Source organism: Schizophyllum commune (assembly GCF_000143185.2).
Source record: "Schizophyllum commune H4-8 unplaced genomic scaffold SCHCOscaffold_11, whole genome shotgun sequence".
NCBI classification, from domain to species: Eukaryota; Fungi; Basidiomycota; class Agaricomycetes; order Agaricales; family Schizophyllaceae; genus Schizophyllum; species Schizophyllum commune.
Genome location: NW_026089548.1, coordinates 614895 through 629886, shown reverse-complemented (window position 1 = coordinate 629886; position 14992 = coordinate 614895). Strand labels below are relative to the sequence as shown.

General features: G+C 57.5%; 7 protein-coding genes across 7 annotated transcripts; 3 read left to right on the top strand and 4 right to left on the bottom strand.

The window, feature by feature from the left end:
* Positions 1-349: 349 nt before the first annotated feature.
* SCHCODRAFT_02514199 (uncharacterized protein) lies at positions 350-1088 on the top strand (the record flags this gene model as incomplete). The annotated part of the gene is made up of 3 exons (XM_003028268.1): positions 350-479; positions 539-926; positions 977-1088. The coding sequence occupies 3 exons, from the start codon at positions 350-352 to the stop codon at positions 1086-1088; spliced, it is 630 nt and encodes a 209-aa protein (XP_003028314.1).
* Positions 1089-1144: 56 nt separating this feature from the next.
* On the bottom strand, positions 1145-3336 carry SCHCODRAFT_02552756 (uncharacterized protein). The gene is made up of 2 exons (XM_050343681.1): positions 3250-3336; positions 1145-3189 (listed from the first exon to the last, which is right to left on the bottom strand). Exons 1-2 carry the CDS (start codon positions 3262-3264, stop codon positions 1429-1431), a joined length of 1776 nt encoding a protein of 591 aa, XP_050198157.1. The 5' UTR covers positions 3265-3336; the 3' UTR covers positions 1145-1428.
* A 2107-nt stretch (positions 3337-5443) lies between these two features.
* On the bottom strand, positions 5444-7418 carry SCHCODRAFT_02692303 (uncharacterized protein). The gene is made up of 2 exons (XM_003027983.2): positions 7346-7418; positions 5444-7296 (listed from the first exon to the last, which is right to left on the bottom strand). Exons 1-2 carry the CDS (start codon positions 7346-7348, stop codon positions 5521-5523), a joined length of 1779 nt encoding a protein of 592 aa, XP_003028029.2. The 5' UTR covers positions 7349-7418; the 3' UTR covers positions 5444-5520.
* A 57-nt stretch (positions 7419-7475) lies between these two features.
* SCHCODRAFT_02638572 (uncharacterized protein) lies at positions 7476-9540 on the bottom strand. The gene is made up of 2 exons (XM_050346033.1): positions 9506-9540; positions 7476-9456 (listed from the first exon to the last, which is right to left on the bottom strand). The coding sequence occupies exons 1-2, from the start codon at positions 9513-9515 to the stop codon at positions 7709-7711; spliced, it is 1758 nt and encodes a 585-aa protein (XP_050198156.1). The 5' UTR covers positions 9516-9540; the 3' UTR covers positions 7476-7708.
* Positions 9541-10349: 809 nt separating this feature from the next.
* Positions 10350-11255, top strand: SCHCODRAFT_02704993 (uncharacterized protein; the record flags this gene model as incomplete). The annotated part of the gene is made up of 5 exons (XM_003028267.2): positions 10350-10473; positions 10525-10909; positions 10966-11076; positions 11126-11176; positions 11225-11255. 5 exons carry the CDS (start codon positions 10350-10352, stop codon positions 11253-11255), a joined length of 702 nt encoding a protein of 233 aa, XP_003028313.1.
* A 547-nt stretch (positions 11256-11802) lies between these two features.
* On the top strand, positions 11803-12886 carry SCHCODRAFT_02671624 (uncharacterized protein; the record flags this gene model as incomplete). The annotated part of the gene is made up of 7 exons (XM_003028266.2): positions 11803-11876; positions 11930-12110; positions 12162-12266; positions 12316-12387; positions 12451-12519; positions 12577-12780; positions 12833-12886. 7 exons carry the CDS (start codon positions 11803-11805, stop codon positions 12884-12886), a joined length of 759 nt encoding a protein of 252 aa, XP_003028312.1.
* Positions 12842-14939, bottom strand: SCHCODRAFT_02552744 (uncharacterized protein; the record flags this gene model as incomplete). The annotated part of the gene is made up of 1 exon (XM_003027982.3): positions 12842-14939. The coding sequence occupies one exon, from the start codon at positions 14937-14939 to the stop codon at positions 13047-13049; it is 1893 nt and encodes a 630-aa protein (XP_003028028.1). The 3' UTR covers positions 12842-13046.
* Between the last annotated feature and the right edge of the window lie 53 nt (positions 14940-14992).

Here is a 14992-nt window from a genome sequence, read left to right as displayed (position 1 = left end):
TTCCTCGCCATTCTATTGACCTCAGTGTGAGCGCTTAACAGATCTTTGACCCCAGTTGAGCACGGGACGACGGTCGCAACGATCTGCGCTCCGGCGCGTGTCTGATCTATGTGCTTCACTGTTAAGTGGATCTGCGGGCACGTCGGTGCGCTACTGAGGGTACTTTTGCCTTCCCTGGTCAGATCTGTAACCACTACCGACGTTCTCGCGCGTCGTCGGCCCGGCGTCTCGGTGATTGCTACTTCGCCTATAAGACGGGCGGAGGGCATGCTACAGTACTCACGGCTCCGTCTTTCCCGTTCCTTCTTTCACCACGGTCGCTCTCTGTCCCTTCTACTTACAGCCTATCATGAAGATGCAGCTCATCCCCTTTGCTCTCGCGTTCATGGGAACGTCCACGACCGCCAAGATCCTCAATGACGGCACAAAGTTCGCATACGGCAAGGCCTTCGATAACAAGGTCCAGTGGCAGATGGCCGGTTCGTACACCTCCTTTGAGTCATGTACTGTGTCTTCCATCAGCTGATGCTTCGCGCAGGCGTCCTCGAATCCCCCTGCACCGGCGACTTCGCCAATATCGGCATCTCCGACTGCTACCAATTCTCCCTCTCCGCCGACGGATCCAAGAACCTTGATACCAACCACCTCGACTCGCCCCGCCAGCGCAACGAGTTCCGCTGCCCCAATAACGCCGCGGGCGAGACGCACACCTACGAGTGGAAGACGCGCATCGCGGGGGACACGGGCACGAGCAACAACTTCTTCCACCTCATGCAAATCTTCGACCAGGAGCAGGGCGGGCCGATGCTCACGCTCACGGCGCGGAAAGGCAGGGTAGGCGTGGAGAGCGCGAGCTTGTGTGGGGATGGGTGCGCGAGCACGGAGTGGGGGAATTATACGGACAAGACAGTGCAGCATACGATGAAGTGAGTGGTGGGCTTGATGACGGTGATTGCATGTACTGACAGCGACAAAGGATCACGTTTGGACCTAATGGTTCGATGGACTACAACGTCGAGGACGCGGACACCGGCGAGAGTCTCATCTCTCAGTCGCTGAAAGGTGCTTTCGGCAGCGATGCTACCTAGTGAGTACCATATACTTCTCTTTGATATTGGTAGACGCTCAACGAGCGTTCTAGCTTAAAGTTCGGCACGTATCGCAAGGTTTACAACAACATGACTACCGTCCGGTAAGCAAAGTCCCCGCCCGACCCTCACGTTCTGCTGGGTGCTCACAACAACACTCTAGCGCCGCCGCTGGCGACTACAAGCAGTCATAGACCATTCCGCGGACACGGGTGGAGGACAGGACTGTTAGCCCGTTACAAGTCTGATACATACTGACCACCCTCACACTAATTTATGTTGCCGTATCAGCTTCCAGGCGGCGTTCACTTCGCGAGATATAATATATGCCTCCCCCTCGTCACATGTACGTTTCCATCCTATCCCAACTTGCGATCTCTTTTCGCACGGCCGCGCTCTGCTTCAGCTCTGTAATCACCAGCTGCAAGTCCTTCCGCGCCTTCGCCTTCTCAAGTCTACTGCGCATACGCGCACGCAGTACCTCCTTTGGCACCCCCCTCTCGTACTCATTGCCCGGGCAATGCACGACCTCCACGTACGCCACGTCCGAGCCGTGTCCCCATCCCCGAGGCCAGCGCGCGTCAACCATGTCAAGGACGGCACTGATGGGGAATCCGGCAAAGACGCTCTGCTCCCTGTGTTCAATGACCAAATGCCGGAGCTTGCGCGCGATGAGGTGGCCCTTCCTGGTCGTGTGCGTCCCGAGGCCGCGGAGGAGGCTGCTCCCCATGAAGCGCAGGGGGTCGGCCAGGTGGAGGGAGCGGATGTGGTGGCAGAGCTTGATGGAGGATAATAAATCCGGGAGCGAGATGAAGACCCGAGTGAGGGAGAGGTCACGGATGGTACACCGCGAACGCCTGATCAAGGCAGCGAGCAGCGGTTTGAGTACGAAGGGCTCCGTCCTGTTCTCCTGCGCGTCAATCTCCGAGCCGGACACGTAGTCGGAGTCGTCCTCGGTGCCGCGACGTGCCAAACCGCTCCGCGCAGAGATGGTGAGCGTCGTCAGCGCAGGGGTGGTGAGCCCGCCGATGAAGCTTGCCATCCCCCATCGCTCGCCGATCTTGCCGCTCCAGCGCCACGAGGAATAACTGTACTCTAGGTTGTGGTCAACTGCGACATGCAGTTCGACAAGGTTTAGAAGGACGTGCGGGCCCATGACGGCCTGTTGTGCTGCCCTCCTCTGAGGTCGAGTGATTTGCCGAAGTCTGCGCGCGGCTGCCTCCCATCGACCCTCCTCCGTGTAGTCTTCTTCGCTGTCCCCTTCCGACCAGTCATCGTCGCTGTCACTTATAGGGTCCTGAAACTCAGCTTCGCAATCCTCGAGCTCGGGCTCGCCGAACACGGTGCACCGGAAGACCTGTAGTTGGGGATTGGTCGAGGCGATGAAGAGGAGGTCGTACGCTCGGCGGGGTATATTGGGCAGACACAGGACTGTGAGGCGCGACCAATCTATACCCGCCTTTTCTACCACGTGGGTGAGGGCGAAGCTATCCAGGCCATGTCGGAAGCCCGAGAGGGAGAGCTCTGACAGTCGTGGGGCGCAGTGTAGAATTCCTCTCCATTCTCTGTGGTCTCCCCAGGACTCGTCCATGTCCTGTGTATCATAGACACGAAGCACCTCGAGGGCGGGCGTCGCTATCTTCTCGAAGAGCGGGAATACTGGGTCCGTATATTCCAAGCCGAGAACGTGGATGCAGAGCATCCTCATGCGAGAGGCGTGTGACGCAAAGAGTGGGGAGGAAAGCACGTCGGAGATGCTCATGTTGCCGAGGATGCATACGAGGGAAAGTGGTTTGCCCTTCGACAGCGCCAGCGGCTGCTCGTAGTGCTCGGGAAAGTAGCCATATCCGTCGGTGTCAACCGCACAGACAAAGATGTACGACCACAGGGTGGCGTTGTTGTTGACCATAGTGCGCCATTTCCGACATACTTGATTGAGAAGGCGAGGGTAGTCGCGTACGCCAGTTCGCTCCAGGAAGGCACGGAAAGCTTCGCCTGAGCCAAGCATGGGGTCCGTGAGTTCTTTGGGTATGGAAAGGGTCAAGATGCGGTCGATGATCTCGTTGGGTAAGTCATGTATGGGGAATGGTCTCCAAGAAGTCTGCTTGTAGTGTCGTTGGGGGATCAGTGCCGGCTTGCTTTACAGATGAACTGAACGCACCCTTGAATTACGCATATGTCGAGTTAAGCTTCAAGGGTTAATCTCTCCAGTATTGTCCAGCGTTGTCGAGGAGTGGAGGTTCTGGTCAAGTTCCGCTCGAGACTTCGCGTCTCGATCGTCACGCTACGCGGCCTTTCGCATGTGACCGTTCCAACCGTGACGGTGCAGTCCACTCAGAAGCTCTTCTCGCTAGCACAGACTGAGTGGTCCGGTTTGCAATTGATATTTATCTTACGCATCGTGTTCAGATCACAACGAAAGACCCGCACTGCGCAGATACTGGGTTGCCTACAGCCCGCGATACATGACGTGCAATTGACAAGCATACACATCTGTCCTTCAGCATACACAGACACGAGAGATAGCATAACGTAGGTAGGGAATCCAAAGAAGGAGAATATAAGATGGAAACAATTACCCAGCGCTGCCGAAGCGACAATGGAGCCCGGTGACCGAAGTGACTGAACGACGGTCAGCTCGAAAACGGACGTCAGACAAGCACCTCGGAAGCGACTATCTGCTGGAGCATTTGGGTTTCCAGAGGTGTAGTGCACATCCGAAGGCGAATTCTGGTATTCCGAGGAGAGAGATATCAGCCTACATGCTGTGAAGCGAGACCATACCGGAGTCAAGTTGAAGGCGACGAGCGTGTTAATGAGGCCGTCGTATACAAGTCACCGCCTCGAGTAGCCTTGAAGGAGTCAGAACATGAACAGACAGCTCACGCACGCACCTTCAGTCCTCTCAAGCATGAGGTATGACATCTCCTCGATACCCGAGATCTGTGCATTACGGTCAGTCTTTTGGCCTGAGTGCATTGCCGATTGGAGGCGGAGTGACGCGAGGGATGGTGCATTGCGACCTGGGCGCTAGTCCTTGGACGGGGTATGGGATGTCGAAACTCGCAGACGAGTACAGTCATTGGCCTGCCGGCCTCCTTGCGTCGCCGCGCGGCAAAGATTATATTACACGACGTCTGTCCTTGAGTTTATGGCTCCTCGGATTGCCGTGTGAAAATAAGAGCCTCCTTTGCACCTTCGTCAAAATTCGGCAGTCGGTGAGCGGCGATGGGGTGTGGCATTGATCGACAGACCACATTGCCACTTGGCGGCTGAGGCGGTAGCGTCGGGCTGTTTGCGCGGTGACGTTGGAGAGGTCCAACAGCTTGAGGAGGTCAGAGGAAAGCTCGGAAGGGACGGCAACAACGCACTTGTGAGCTGCTCAGCAACCGCGCCATTGGGCGAACTCACGAGGCATCGATACTATTGCGTAGCATTCGGTGGGTTGGGGAACTTGAAGACTAGACATCGACGAGGTCTCAGGTCGGAGTTCAATGGTGAGGACACGAAGGACGGCTAAGCCGGGCACCATTGGCCATCCGAGATCCGCTACATTGCGCTTTGTCGAGATAACATTGATGCACTTGCGACGCATCGCTGACTTGAAAAGATAGTGCCGATGGGGTCTAGTGACGAAGGTCAGCGAACAGAACACGCAAAGCATTCATAATGGCTCACCATTGAGGTGCCCGATAGCAGTGGCATTGGGCCGACTCGAGGTATTGATGCACTTGCCAGCATCGCAAGATTGAGTAAAGCAGTCGTCGCGGACTCGAGAAAGTCTGGTGCTAAGGGTAAGCAATAAAAATAGGTATGATTGTCGGATGGCGCACCTTTGAGGGGCCCGAACGCGACGACATTAGGCTGCCTCGGGATATGTTGCTGCATTTACGAGCTGTTGGCTGCTCGAAGGTCGGGCTCGCCGCGAGGAGATCGGGCGGCCAAGATCAAAGCAACAAAACTGTTCGTTGCCACTCATCTGGCGCATCATTCGGCTGCCCACGCGTCGCGACATGGGTTAGCCCGAGGATACATTGACGGCACTTGCGAGCCATCGGTGGCGTCAGTGTCGGCGTTGCGGTCTAGGGAGGACAGTCGTTGGTGGTGAAGGAAAGCTATGAAGATACGGGATCGAGATGAAGGTAAGAGACAAGAGAGATTGCCTATCAGAGCGCGACCACGCGCCATTATTTATGGCGCTCCCTTTGCCATCAGTGACCAAAAGGGGAAGTGCCTCATGGCTATCACGTTAACGGCATCTGTTCAACTCGACCGTCAACGAACTCAGGACGAGTCAGTGCACGGTGGAGATCGAAATTGAGGTTGATGAGCCAGCTTTGAACGTAACGAACACAGGCGGAACCAGAATGTGCGTGCTGGAGTTTATTCTAACATTACGACGAGTACAGCATTATACTTTTATGCCAGCATGCTATCCTCTGGAGGTCTCGAGCGCACCTTGTAAGCCTTTATCCCGCTCCAGCTCTCTGATAACCAGCTGAAGGTCTTTCCGGGCTTGCGTATCGGCAAGCCTGCTGCGCATGCGCTCCTGCGCGACTCCCTTGGACGTCCCTTCCTCATACTCGTCACTCGGGCAGTGCACGACCTCCACGCGGACCGGGCCGGACATGCTATCGCTCGAGCCCGCAGGCCAACGGGCGTCGACCATGTCGAGGACGGCACTGATAGGAAAGCCAGCATACGTGCTCTGGTCGATGCTCTCGATCACGAGATGCTGGAGTTTGGGTGCGAGAAGGCGACCATCTTCGTCTGTGCGTGTGGCAAGACCATTAATCAAAGTGCCTCGCATCCAGCGCAGAGCGTCGTTAAGGTGTAGCGAGCGAATGTCGGGACAGAGCTTGACGATGGAGAGGAGTTCAGGAAGAGTGACGAAGACGCGCGAAAGCGCGAGATGACGGATGATGCATCCGGATCGCGAGATCAACGCGCTGAGGTGCGGCTCGAGTAAGAAGGGGTCGGTCCCATTCTCTTGCGCATCCAAGAGCGTCTCTGGGGTAGGCGCGTCATCGTAGGCATAACTCTCGTCCAGCGCCAAGCCATTTGCCGCCGAAATGGTAAGCTTGGTCAAAGCCGGAGTATTGAGCGCTTCGAGGAATTTCACCACCCCCATTTCTTCATCGGCGGCGTCACCGTACGATTCCATGCCCTCGTGGCCAACAGATAGATGCAGTTCCTCGAGGTATTCCAGTACGTGCGGTCCCATGACGGCTCGCTGCTTCCGCAAGATGTCCATCTTTTTCTGCCGTTGTCGAGCGCGCGCCGCTGCTTGCTGACGTTCTTCCTCTGTAATACTGTCGTTGTATGCCTCCTCTGCGTCGCTGGATTCGCATTCGCTCACGTACTCCTTGAACTCGGGCTCGATGATGGAGTCATCCTCTATTTCGCCGAATGCCGTGCACTGAAATGCGCGAAGTCGGGGCGCAGACGAGACGACCACGAGCAGGTCGTATGCCCAGCGAGGTACATCCGGTAGACGCAGCACAGTAAGACGCGACCAGTCGATACCAGCAGCGCGTCCTAGGCTGGCAAGGGGCATGGCATCCTGTCCACGTTCCCAAACGCCCACCATGGAGAACTCCGTCAGACGAGGCGCAGAGTTCAGGATCGTTCTTCGCCTTTTCTCCTCCCAAGGCAGCTCGGCGAGATTAATGCCGTAGATTCGAAGCGTCTCGAGTGTCGGCGTCGTCGCAGTCCTCGCAAAGATAGGAAAGAGGTGCTCCCCTATGTGAAGCCGCTGGACGTGTATGCAGAGCATGCGTATGCGAGAGATGTGCTGCGCGAACGGCGGAGAGGAGAGGATCTTCTCGATAGACATGTGCTTCAGCACGAACACCAGCGTCAAAGGTTCCTTTCCAGACAGTGCGAGGGGCTCCTCGTAGTCCTTGGGCGAGAATTCGGACTTGGGATAGCATGCAGCGCGGACATGAATGTACGACCACACAGTGGCGTTTCTGCGTACGAGGGCGCGCCACTTCCGACAAACCTGGCCAAGGAGTCGCGGGTAGTCGCGTGTGCGACTTCGCCTCAGAAGATCGCGGTGGGCTTCGATTGAGCCAGGTTGGGGATCAGCAAGGGCCGAGGGTATAGAGACCGACAGTATAATGCCGACGAGCTCGTTGGGGAGTTTGTGTATGGAGGACGTTTGGTGCTCGCCGCGCGTGGCTATTATCTGTCGCGATTTCTGCGCCTTCAGAACGTCAGTAGAGGCAATGCGCGATCCAAGGAATACCGCGCACCATTGTCAATTCAACGTCCGACTGATTTTGGATGAATTTCTTGTTTCGACGTTCTCGGCGAGATGATGGTGCTGGTCAAGTTTGAGACTGATGCCGTCGGCGTCTCTCGGCGTTACTCGCTAATGTGACCGTGATGTGTATCTATATGCACGTGACACATTTGTGGCACACAACAAAACGACTTGTACATCATGCCAGTGTACATGCTAGTAGAATATGAACCACCAACGTTCGCACAATCATGAACAGGAATTTCCCGAGAAGCCCGCTTCTAACATGGACGGAGTCGAAGGCACCCCGCCGCCCACGACACAAATACTATCTACCTTGGACCCGTCTCCTACTAATAATCGATCCCCGCTGTCAAACCCCAAGTCGCACGCTCGAGACCCAAGCTCGAGAACGAGGTAGCTCCGTGATGGTGACCTTGATATCCTTCCGAGCTCGCGTGCTTGCCAGCCACGCCCTTGTCGTCGCCTCCAGCGCATCCTTAGAGTGCTTCCTCCGAGGATCATATTCCGCCGACGGACAGTGCACGACCTTCACATACGCGACCTCGGTGTCGCTCCAGCCGGGTGGCCATCTGGTATCAATCATGTAGAGAATGTCGCTGGTCTTGATGCCGGTAAACATGGTCTGCGTACGGCTTTCGATGACCAGGCGGCGGAGCTCGGGCGCGCGGAGGCGGCCATTGCGCGCTGCCAGGCCATCAAGGAGCGAGCCGCGCATGAAGCGCAGCGGTCGGTTCAGGCGCAGCGACCGGAGGTGCTGGCATAGCTCGATGATACCAAGGAGCTCGGGGAGGGAAACGAAGAGACGCGAGAGCGAGAGGTAGCGAATAGTGCACTGAGAGCGCTCGATCAGGTCGCTGAGAAGCGGCGCGAGGACGAAAGCTCCCGTGCCGTGCTCTTGGTCGTCGAGAGCGTCCTCGTGGTCCTCAATGTCTGAGTCCAGGGTGTCGTGCACCAGTCCGTTTGTTGTCGATATGGCGAGCGTTGATAGCGCAGGGGTGTTGAGTCCTTCAAGGAATATCGCCATTCCCGAGCGCTCGTCAACGTTGCGCCCTCTACGGCGCCACGAGACATCGGGTTCGTAGTCAGGGTGGTGGGCAACCTCAAGATGTAGTTCGCTAAGGTCGGGAAGTAGGTGCGGACCCATCATGGCTTGGTACTCCCTTCTTCTTTCAGGCCTGCTGTCCCGGCGAAGTCGGCGCGCTGCGGCATCCTGCCGATCCTCCTCTGTATAGTCCGCTTCGTCCTCCCCGTCAGAAAAGTCATCCTCGCTGTCACTCAGAGGCTCTGAGAACTCAGCTGGACATAGTTCCTCGTCTTCAGGGTGACCGAACACGGTGCACTGGAAGACTTGCAGCTGCATATTGGTCGATACGACGAAGAGGAGGTCGGAGGCTCTGCAGGGTATGTTGGGCAAACGAAGCACCGTTAGGCGCGACCAATCTATACCCGCCTTTTTTCCCACGTGGGTGAGGGCGAAGCTATCCAGGCCACGTCGGAAGCCCGCAAGGGAAAGCTCTGATAGTCGTGGGGGGCTGTATAGAATTCCCCTCCATTCTCTGTAGTTTCCCCAGGACTCGTCCACATCCTCTGTATCATAGATGCGAAGCACCTCGAGGGCGGGCGTCGCTATCTTCTCGAAGAGCGGGAATACCGGGTCCGTATAGTCAAAGCCGAGAACATGGACGCAGAGCATCCTCACGCGAGAGGCGTGCGGCGCAAAGAGTGGGGAAGAAAGCACGTCGGAGATGCTCATGTTGCCGACGATGCACACGAGGGAAAGTGGCTTGTCCTTCGACAGCGTTAGCGGCTCGTCGTAGTACTCCGGGAAGTATCCATATCCGTCGCTCTTGACCGCACCAACAAAGACATAAGACCATATAGTCGCGTTCCGGTGGACCAGAGTGCGCCACTTCCGACAGACTGGGTTAAGAAGGCGTGGGTAGTCACGCACGCCGGTCCTCTCCAAGAAGGCGCGGAAGGTTCTGCCTGAGCCAGGTGCGGGGTCCGTCAGCTCCTTAGGTATGGAGAGCGTTAGGACGTTGTCGACGATCTCGTTGGGCAGGTCGTGTATGGGGAACGGTCGACGGTCCGTGAATGCTGAGTGTTTGAAGCCCGAAACATACTGTCGAGGCTGAGATGCACTCACTAGTCGCCATCCTGCTCTTTTAGCAAGGAGTCCGCTGCCCACTCATGTGGTGAAAGGGAAGTAGTGACGCGTGATGTGATCGCGTGGGCATCTCGGTAGATGCCGACCTTCCTTCCTTCTCACCCTCATTTCCGACACTCAAGTCAGACTGGCGGAATTCGAGAAATCCAATAGAGGGCCAGGCTCTTGGTCTCCGACATGAATGTCAAGCCGACGGATAGACTGAGACTCTGACCCCCCCGTCTCATTTGTGACGACTAACTTTGAGACTTTATGTTTCCCTCGCAACGACTATTCTGTCTCATTCGGGAACCCGAGGACTATGGGACTTTGGCACACCGCTACTTCCTTTCACTTCATCATCCCTATCTATACTTCACAATCGAAAACGGACTTCAAGTTGCCGTAGCTCTACGACTCGACCTTGACCTGCCAGGGGTTCTCCCTTCCCCTTCAAGTTCTACTACGGTCTGCAACAAAATCGAAAGCTCTCTTTGTCTCGTTTCAGAATACCGTGCGACGCACAGCCATCGATGCTCAACCGTCCTTTCTTGGGCAATAAACGTGGATTTCCTGTTCGCTGTGGGGCGGAGCACTGCCCTGTTGACTGAAAAGTGGTGAAGACACGACCGGAGAAGTGAGGAAGACACGGTGAAGCTGTCGGGGAGGTCGGGGGATGGGCCTCCCTTAAATACGGAGGGGGGATCCCTTGAGATCCATCCTACCCACCCTCGCAAGTCAAGACAACACCCGACAAGCCTCAAGGACATTCACATTCTCGGCCCGGCATCGCAAGTACAACGCTGCCGTCTTCCTACCAAGCATCCGTTATACATCTCTCAATATGAAGTTCTCGTCCGCCGTCCCTATCGCCTTCGCGACCTTCGCATCCGCCAAGGTTCTGAACGACGGCTCCAAGCTTGCGTACGGCCGCGCTTTCGACAATCAGGCGCAGTGGCAGATGACCGGTAAGTTCCGCCGCCATGCCCACCAGCCTCTCATCACTCACCCCCTCCCAGGCGTCCTCGAATACCCCTGCACGGGCGACTTCGCGAACCTCGGCATCGCCGACTGCTACCAGTTCACCCTCTCCGCCGACGGGTCCAAGAACCTCGACACCAAGCACCTCGACTCGCCGCGCCAGCGCAACGAGTTCCGCGCGCACAACGCGGCCGCGGGCGAGGAGCACACCTACTCGTGGAAGGAGTACGTCGCGGAGGGGACGGGGACGGGGAGCAACTTCTTCCACCTCATGCAGATTTTTGACGCGGGGAAGGGCGGGCCGGTGGTGACGCTGACCGCGAGGAAGGGGAGGGTGGGCGTGGAGAGTGGGCTGTGCGGAGGCGGCTGCCCGAGTGCGGCGTGGGAGGACTATGTGGGGCGGACGACGCTACATACGATGAGGTGAGCTTTGAAGGGGTCAGGATATCTCGGAGCGCATGGCTGACGATAGCTGCTAGGATCACCTTCGGCCCCAGCGGCTCGATGAGCTACAACGTTGAAGATGCGGACTCAGGCGAGAGCATCGTCTCTGCCGACCTGTCCGGCGCTCTGGGTGGTAGCACCTCCTAGTGAGTGGACCTCCCTCCATCGCCCTGACCGAAGCTGACTGTAACACAGCTTGAAGTTTGGCACTTACCGCAAGGTCTACGACGGCATGACGGACGTTGTGTAAGTCTCACGTACTGTGCTCCTCACCCCCTACTGATCCCTTGACAGTGCCGCCGCTGGAGATTTCTCTCAGTCATGAGCGACACATATACTGACCGAGCTACTCATAAGGTCGAAGACATTCGTGGCTGACCACGCTGATTGCGAAAAAAAATCGTCTCTCTGGGCCTTGTTGTCTGTCTCTGGGCTGCATTCGTGCAATGTGTCGGTCTTCCTTATTTCAACTTGTCTTCTAGTGCTGTCGCTATTTTCTCCTGGAATGAATGACTGCTTTCGCCATATCATTGCGACCGATAAGTTGTGTTGCAGCGGGGATCTGAACGTGAAGCTCCCCCGCCAAGGTACGCCACGCGATCCTTCCAGAACGAGAACAATAGAATTGCTGAGCAAATGGGCGGCCGTGATTGGCTGGAGCTACGCGCTCATGATGCGGTTGCGCCGCGCTGCCGCGTACGACGCTCTCGGCGGGCCGCGCCCTCGAGGCCAGCAACGCGCTCTATAGGCGCAATTCAGACCCCTTCCTCGTCATGAACCTCAAGCTTGTCACCTCCATCCTCGTCGGCGCCCTCGCATTTCTCGCCTACCGCACCTTGAACACCCTCCCCACCGCGAAAGTCGCCCTCATCATGTCGACGGACCCTGTCATGAGCAAGAGCAAGTTCAGTGACGCCGCCGTGCTCGCGGAGGTCGCGAAGATACGGTGCGTGATGAGCTTGGGGTGGTCGCGTTCCCCTGACTGACTGAGACTTGCAGGAAGGTAGCTGAAGTCCCCCGCCCGGCAGCTGCGTCGGGGAAGACGGCGTGGGCGATGGCGTGGATGCATATGATCATCTGGAATGCGTGGAAGAGCACCTACTTCTTCGCGGACAAGATCCCGGCGGGCGACTTTGCGAACTACCGCGCATACGCGACGCTCTCGATCAAGTTCCTTGCCGTGCGTGGTCCGGCTAAGCCGTACTGGAAGGGGTGCTGACTGGTCGAGCAGGAGCATCACGAGGCCGAGGAGAAGACGCTGTTCCCGATGCTTGAGAAGAAGATTTCGGGCTCGATGGAGTTGAACCACAAGCAGCACGAGTCGTTCTTGCAGCCGGTACGTCCAGGCTTGCTCTCAGCATAGCTGCCGTGCTGACGACCATTAGTTGGAGGAGCTCATCAAGTATATTGAGTCTGCCACGGAGGATAAATTCGACGCTGCCACCTTCAGGGCGAAGGTACGCATTGCATTACTCCCAGCGCCCTCGCCCGCATATAGCTCACTCCCTCGTCCTACATAGATCGACGACATCCTTTTCCCCGTCATGGAGCACCTCGCGGACGAGCTGGAGTCGCTGGACGCCGAGAAGGTCCGTTTTGGCTGCATGTATGCGCTCACAAGTCACTGAAGTTTCCCCCTTCCACAGCTGAAGGCGAAGATGTCGGAGGAGGAGCTGCAGGAGGTCAACATGGCGACGCACAAGGCGCAGCAGTCCGACGACAACAAGCTCGCCCTGCCGTTCGTCGTCCAGAACCTCCCGCCCGGGTGCGAGTTCCCGCCGGCGCCTGGGTTCGTCAAGAATACGATTGGCCCGTGGATGCTGTACTGGAAGTATGCGTCGCTGTGGAAGGTGAGGGAGCCTCTTGCAGCTTCAGTCGTTGCTCTGGCTTATGTCCATTTAGTACACCGCCTACCCTTGGAAGCAGTCGCTGCCCATCTCCGTTCCGTCCCTGTAAGATGGACTGCCGTGGAAGGTCTTTTATGTTGTGTGATGAATTTAGTGCCTCTCATCTCAGTACGTATTGCTATCGTTGTACCTCTAACTGGAATCACGCTCTGTTTACTGCTTGTAAACCATGTGCCCGACTTCGTTTGTGAACGTCAGCACATCATCGTTCACAGGATTTCCGTTCGCCCGCTCATGGACTCCTCCTTTCTGAGCACGGCAAGACATTCCTCGCGCTCAGTCCGCGTCCCCTCCGGTATCTCCACATACACCAACTCCAAGTCGTCCCGCGCCTGCGTTCGCTCCAGCTCCACATTACTCGCAACCTCCCGTGGCGCCGGCAGCTCTGTACCACCCGGCCTGAAATGCCTGAACCGCATGTTGGGCCCTTCCTGCCCTCCCTGCCCCGCATGCCGCAATCCTTTCCGTTGCCGGACTAGCAGCCTCGACGGCTGATGGACCTGGCGCCGATGCACGACCTCAATACGCGCCCCGCCGCCCCGCCCGGCTTTCCACCGCGCATTGACCATCTCCGCGACGTCCTCGCTGGTGAACGTGCTGCCCGCGGCGTCCCCGAGGTCGTGCCGCACGACGAGGCGGCGCAGGCAGGGCACGAAGACCGGCCGCCCGCGGGGCCCGCGCTGTCCGAGGACGGCCCAGAACTCCGCCCCCATCTGCCTGATGGCGTCCTTGAGATGCAAGGTGTGCACGGCGGGGACGAGCAGCAGCACTCTGAATAGCTCGGGCGGGTAGAGGACGAGGTTGGCGAGCGCGAGGGAGGTGAGGGTGCAGGTGGAGCGGTTCAGGAAGGCTTGGAGGTGCGGGTGTAACTTGTCCTTGGGCTTACCGTTGGTGCCGATGACACGCCCGTAGACCCCATTCCAGTCCTGGTCGTCGCGCTCGTTCGGCGGCTCTCCTCTACGAGTGATGGACAAGGAGGTCAGGGCAGGCGTGACGAGCGCACCCAGGAATCGATCGAGGCCGGTGCGTTTCTCGGGGTTCTCGTCGTCGTCGTAGACACCGCCATCGGCGGCTTTGAGGGGAATGAGGACGAGGTGTAGGGTGACGAGCTCAGGAAAGACGAGTGGCAGGTCCAGCTTAGCGTGTTCATTCCCGCCCTCCTGCGCGCGTTGATCCTCTCGATCTTCGAACACCGCGCACCGAAGTTCCACGAGGCGCGTCGCCTGCTTGAGCACCCTGAGTAGGTCGGTCACCCGCCGTCCGATATCCGGCAGGCGCAGGCGCGTCATGATCGACCACTTTAGCCCGGCGAGTTCCAGCTTGTGGAGAGAAAAGTAAGAGGACGCCGACGAAGCAACGTGGGGGAGGATCGTGTCCATGTCCAAGCCCTCCAGCACAAACTCCCTTAGTCGCGGTGCATGGCAAACGATGCGCAAGTTCGCAGGTACGTTGTCGTTATCGGCGAGGCTAAGCTTGCGAAGGTAGCGAACCATGCTCTTGGCAGCCTTGTTACAGTCGATCCGAAGCCTTTCCAGCAGAGGCGTATCGATAGCGGGGACAAGTGGCAGCAGCTCCGGCCCTTCTAGAGGTCTTTCCGAGTGGTCGCGCACGAAGAAAGTCTGAACACTCAACCTGCGCAAGCGCTGCAGGTGCGCTGCAAATACGGGACCATTAAGTGCACGCCTGACTTCGTTCGTCTTGCCAGTGCTAACGATAAATGAAAGGGACAAAGGGTGGTCGCCAGACCTCGCGAGTACGGTGTTGTAGTAGTCAAAGCCGGCATCGAAGGCATCGACGTCAATGCAGATGTATGACCAGAGGGCAGGGCACCCATCGACAACGTCGCGCCACTTCCTGCAGACGCGGCTGAGGAGACGGGGATAGTCGATGCTGTCGCAGCGATTCAGGTACGCTTTGTACGCAATGTGGGAGCCAGAAGTGGGATTCGCGAGTGCGTCGGGCAAGGTAAGAAGCAAAATGGTCTCAAACACTTCGGTGGCGAGGTGATTGATCGGGAAGGGGCCACTCGAGGAGAGCGTCGTTGTGGCGGCTTTCTCCGCCAGCGCAATCTGTCTGCGCGCCTTGCGTTCGAGTTTTCCCATTGGTTTTCTTGGCCACCGTTATTCGATACACCGTGCAGTCGTTGTCCAGTGGT